We start from the raw sequence: 5,551 nt of genomic DNA, 5'->3' as shown, positions 1-5,551 counted from the left end.
AAAAAAAAAAAAATGAGAAGAGTTTTCGGAAGAGCAAGGGCGAATGTGGGAAGGATCTTTCAGGAGAGTAACTTTGGTGAATGAGCCCCTAAAGAAAAAATGTAGCGGGGAGGTATAAAGATCTGTCAGGGTGTTTTTTTTTTTTTTTTTTAATCTTCCCCATTTACCGAGACGGAGGGTCACTGGAGCAGGTCTTATTCATCTTGAAATAGGAAGACGAATTGGGAAAAAAAAAATTTGGACGGAATCAAAGACGACCCAAAGGATGGGAGTCTCCGCACGGAAATAGGTTTACTTTCAGCAGGGAGGCATTTTAATTCTCTCTCTCTCTCTCTCTCTCTCTCTCTCTCTCTCTCTCTCTCTCTCTCTCTCTCTCTCTCAACAGTGAACGATGTGGACTGGGTACCTATATTTTGTAGGAAAATATCCCTCAAAGCAAATATGTGGCAGATGGTAATTCAACCTATACTGGGTTTGTTGGAAAAATATCCCCCTCAAAACAAAATGATTATCATGTTCAGAAGCAACTCTCTCTCTCTCTCTCTCTCTCTCTCTCTCTCTCTCTCTCTCTCTCTCTCTCTCTCTCTCTCTCTCTCTCTCTGGTTTGGTATATGCTGTGTGCTCTTTAACTGATACGAGGAGAGAAAGCGAGAGACTGGTTGTGAGTGGTTTATCACTCAGTTTCATGAATACCACATTATTTCAGAAAAATGTAACAACCTTAAGCCTTCCTAACCTCTGGCTGTAGTGGTCTTCCTTGTTTTAAGACTCCTTGCCTAGAAAACTAGTGCACCCACTTTGTCCACACTTGGCGGTTTAGGTTTGTTTAGAACACATTCTGTAAACTCCACGGAACACAGGTTTTTTTTTTTTTAAGGTTTTGAAACCGTTTCGCCATGAGAGTAAGTTAGAAGGCTGGAGGAAATTTTATTTTCCTCACAGGATTTCTTATGCCGAAAGATTGGAAGTGGTTTTAAAGAACGATAGTTCCGGTGAAGACTATTCCCTTGCGTGGCTTCGAAGTGTTTTCACTTGTTTTTATGTTGTTCTGAGATTTTGTTTTGGCGTTTTTTTTTTTTTTTTCAACTGTTGAAGTGTTAGGTAACTTTTATTCGGGTCGTCCTGACACGACAGTGTAATACTATTCGAAATTTCAATTTTGTGAAGAGCTGTTGTGTGTTGGTGCATTTCTAAATATACTTTAAGAACAGATCTAAGATTTAAAAAAAATCAATAGACGAATCTTTCAGTTCATATATATATATATAAAATTAATATAAAACTAGCGTTTAGCATTCATAGGAAGCTTAATTTCCTGCAAAACGCAGGTTATGGCTACGAACAAGCATTTAACACAATTATACACAGTGGTAAGATAATACAATAGTAATTATTTTCATCTGCTTACAGGCTAGCGTGGCTGTGATGTATATCACGACAATTCTGCTATTCATCACTGGAACCCAGGTATGTAAGTGTTTCCGTTTAAGGGAATTAAACAATTTTTTTTAATTGCTGCTGCATGAAATTCTCTGCTGTTGGTTATGCTAAGTGTAATTCTGTTTAGTGTACTGTATAAATGCAAAGCTGTTTAATCTACTGTATAAATGCATGTAATTATGCCAGTGCCACAGTCCCTTTTTTTACAGTGCCAACTGCATATCCATAGTGTCAGGTTTGTATATTTTTATGGCACTGACCGCCGACCTATAGTTTGTGTGATTTTCGTGTGGGTCGAAGTCATTCTGATTTATTTCATATCCGAAAAGTATTCACAATGTCTCGCACTGTAGTTTAGGATTGGACAATAGGAATTTTAGCACAAGTTAGGGGTAATCCATTTTTTATAATTACAGTTTAGGCTTAGTACTAAATTATGTTCATGGTAATTACGGATAGGTGAGTTCTCAATTTATATAGTAATTAAGGTAATAGGCCCCTCCTCTCACTGTTTTCATGATAATTACAATGCAGGACTGGTCCACAGTCCCATCCGAATATCAACATTGCTAACTTACTCTTTAAAAAAAAATAAAAAATAAAACTCTTGTCATTAAATTCTTGTTGAGGAAGAGTGAGCCATCTGGTCATAATTTCAAGTGTGGATCTGTGATGAAACAGGAAACTTAATTGTTAATTTAAACGTTTTTCTTCTCGTCACTCATCTTGTCTTACATATCGTATGTAAGCAAATCACTTTCCTGTCGAAATTCACTGACTTTATTTGACCTTAAACCAATAAGCTGTTTGCCCCTTAGGGGGGTAGGGCCTACAGTGCACCTCACACGACGCACTGTAGGCGTTACTCGAAGTTCTTTGCAGCGTCCCTTCGGCCCCTAGCTGCAACCCGTTATATCACTTTTACTGTACCTATATTCATATTCTCTCTTCCATCTTGCTATCCAACCTCTCCTAACACTTGTTTCATAGTGCAACTGCGAGGTTTTCCTCCTGTTACGCCTTTCAACCCCTTCTACTGTTTCCTTTTCAGCGCTGAATGACCTCATAGGTCCCAGTGCTTGGCCTATGGCCTAAGTTCTATATTCCATTTCAATAAGCTGTTTACCTTGAAAGAGTATTGACCCTGAGAGCAACAAGGCAACATTCACTGGTATATTCGTCTTTAAAAGTCTGATTGAGATGAATGAAGTATTCAGAAGATTTACACTGTACACCCCCAGCTGCTTGATGTACCTATACAGGTCCTCCAGGTTGTACAGCGTATATGTACAGACACTGAGCAAATTACCTTGTTTATATTGCATCTGTTTTCTCGGTATAGCTGTGCTTTCCAGCAGTCTGTCGCTAGACTGATGGATTTACGTCATTTACCTGCTTACTGGCGATCATTCTCTCAAATGACCGTGCCACCTCTTTATACTTCATGGACTCGTGTTAAATTGTACAGTAACGAAATTTTAAATGTTCCTTTTGCAACAGACGTTTTCCTTCAACAAGCTAGTTTAATTTTTTTCCATAAATTTTGTCAACTAGAATCCGTTCGTATCCAGTCTTTTATAAAACTAGAAAACTTAACATTTTATGAACTGGACAGTTTTAAATCAAGTAATGAAATACTTGAATGTACAGGGTGATTTTTTAGTTCATCCTAAAAATATAGGTAAGGGAAAACTTTGGTTTGCAGGCAAGAATTATTTTCACTGTTTCATAAACCACATTTTATAAAGAATAAAGAAAGGTTCTATAGTTTCATATATGTATATAGGCTTTTAGGGAACGAAAATTGAGGGACGTTTATATTTTGCATGACCTTTTACCAAACACGAAACATTTCCGTATAAGATACTGGCCTTTTAAACTGTTTGCATGGGCATTTACAAAGTCTGAAACCTTTATGTATAAGATAATGTATGAATTCATACTTTATACCACTGCCATCTACACTCTTTTAAAGCTGCTGACTTTTTTTATCGTTGATTCTACAATGAAATAATGAAGCTTTAATCTTCAGGGTTTCTTTTTCGGATTGTTTGGTAGGCGAGGAACCGCGCGAGGCTTGCGTAACCCAATACGGTTACTGCAAGTTACGGTGCCCAGATTGCACAATGTGCTACGACAACCTCCTGAAATGCTACAGGGGCAAGCAGGGAACCACCGACAACGCTGAAGAGGCCCTTCCGCAACTCAGCCCCTGCCTCGCCAAACTATCCCGATGCAAAGCGAGGTGCGTCACCTGCACCGAATGCTACGCGATCTTCATAGAGTGCAGCAACCAGCTGAACGCCACCCAGCGCTCTGCGGGCTCCCAGGCGGAGTCTGCCCCCTTCGTGAGCGAGGTCGAGCAACAGCCTCCCGAGTCGAGCACCACCTCGTCAGGAGCGGGAACGAACCGCGGCGAGAACGGTTTCGAGTCAGGAGACTTCACCGACATTGACGAGAGTCTTCAGATTCGCCTCCCCGGGAGGATTGTGTTCATCATCGAGGAAGCCTTCAGCGGAGCTGCTACCGAAGTGAGGATAAGGGAAGAGGAGGTCGAAGAGAGTCTTTCGGCCACTGTGGTCGTCCCCCAGAACGAGAGTAACACTGCCACAGTTACAGTTGGAGGGACGACTGTTTCCCGCGTTGAAGTTGGGACCACCACTGGAACTGCCCTGCCAAGTGCATAGTGGCTGAATTGGTGATGAGACGATGGTACTGAATTTTGATTTAGGGAGCTACAAATCTTATTAAACTCGTAGGATAGTCTGTCGTATATGTAATGTCTAGTGAAGTGTTTATTTAGGAAGCTACAAATCTTATTTAACTCGTAGGATAGTCTGTCGTATATCTAATGTCTAGTGGAGCAACGACTTACCATGGAATACTTTCAATTGCTGTATCGGGCATTTATTGTGCCGTAATGAGCTACCACTTTTGTAGCTCTTTTGTTGATTTATCTTTCTGAAATAAAATTAACCGTCGAATACTGGTAATTAGTCATCCATGCTAGTGGAATTGTATAGAATATAAGCTTTAGATTCAGTATCTTCCTAAATATCGGTGGGATGATTGGTCTTATATTTTGTTCTAGGCGCCTGTTTGTCATTTTTGAAAGTAGATAAATATTCAAATATCTGTTTGTAAAGGAGTTGCCATGGTACATTGTGATTATACCTGCGATAGATTTAGTATATGAATATCTGTTGTAAGATTTGTATTTCTGATTAATTTAAGCAAAATGCCATTATAAAAAATACAACATGGATTTTATTGACCTCGCTTCGCCTCCTTTGGAAGAAATGTCTCTTTGTATTGAATTACATTCAGATAGGTGTAGTATAAGAATATGTTATAAGATTTGTATGGTCTGATTAATTTAAGCAAAATGGCACTATAAAAAACAACATAGATTTTATTGACCTCGCTTCGCCTCCTTTGGAAGAAATGCCTCTCTATATTAAAACTTCGTTTGAATGTAATTCAGATAGGTGTAGTATAAGAATGTTGTAAGATTTGTATTTCTGATTAATTTAAGCAAAATGCCACTATAAAAAATACAACATGGATTTTATTGACCTCGCTTCGCCTCCTTTGGAAGAAATGTCTCTCTATATTAAAACTTCGTTTGAATGTAATTCAACAACAGAATTCGATGACAGTAATGTCGAATAAGAAAAATAGCTACTCAGAAATTTAACTTTATTGAAAAAAAAAAAAAAATTATTTTTTACCTCTCGATTTCTGTGGTAATGATACCCTTTATAGCAACGATCATCCGGACAGACTCTTCTCGCAGCTTTGAAAGAGATGGCTTTAAATTTAGATGTGGCTTGAATATAGACATAAAGGTGAGAACTTTTGAATATTGGATTTACCGTTAACGGTCTGCGTTACCCCCGCTTTCATTTTCTGCACAAATCCATGTGAAGGTTGTTTACATTTGGCACTGTGGGATCTGCTGTTAGTAGTTTTTTTTTTTTTTTTTTTTTTTTTTTTTGGTGGGGGTGGGGGGGCGGTGAGATTTAACACTAAACGCAATGCGAGTTAAGTATAACTGGAACACTTAAATCTGAAATAGAGACGGGTAACAAACAAAATATATTTTAACATA

The 5,551-nt window shown here is 38.6% G+C and overlaps 1 protein-coding gene across 3 annotated transcripts; it reads left to right on the top strand.

The window, feature by feature from the left end:
• Positions 1–777: 777 nt before the first annotated feature.
• Positions 778–5,000, top strand: LOC136826120 (uncharacterized). Of its 3 annotated transcripts, none has more exons than XM_067083106.1 (3): positions 778–820; positions 1,411–1,467; positions 3,473–5,000. In XM_067083106.1, the coding sequence occupies exon 3, from the start codon at positions 3,567–3,569 to the stop codon at positions 4,125–4,127; it is 561 nt and encodes a 186-aa protein (XP_066939207.1). In that variant the 5' UTR covers positions 778–820; positions 1,411–1,467; positions 3,473–3,566; the 3' UTR covers positions 4,128–5,000. The 3 variants fall into 3 exon arrangements, with proteins under 3 accessions (XP_066939207.1, XP_066939206.1, XP_066939208.1); XM_067083105.1 differs by having other exon boundaries at positions 809–902; XM_067083107.1 differs by lacking the exon at positions 778–820 and adding an exon at positions 836–860.
• The last annotated feature ends 551 nt before the right edge of the window (positions 5,001–5,551 follow it).

The sequence above is a fragment of the Macrobrachium rosenbergii genome, chromosome 40 (genome assembly GCF_040412425.1).
Source record: "Macrobrachium rosenbergii isolate ZJJX-2024 chromosome 40, ASM4041242v1, whole genome shotgun sequence".
NCBI lineage: Eukaryota > Metazoa > Arthropoda > Malacostraca > Decapoda > Palaemonidae > Macrobrachium > Macrobrachium rosenbergii.
This window is presented reverse-complemented; position numbering and strand designations above follow the sequence as displayed.

Excerpts from the sequence above, each read along its gene's own strand:
- LOC136826120 (XM_067083106.1), top strand. The coding sequence starts at position 3,567 with ATGTGCTACGACAACCTCCTGAAATGCTACAGGGGCAAGCAGGGAACC.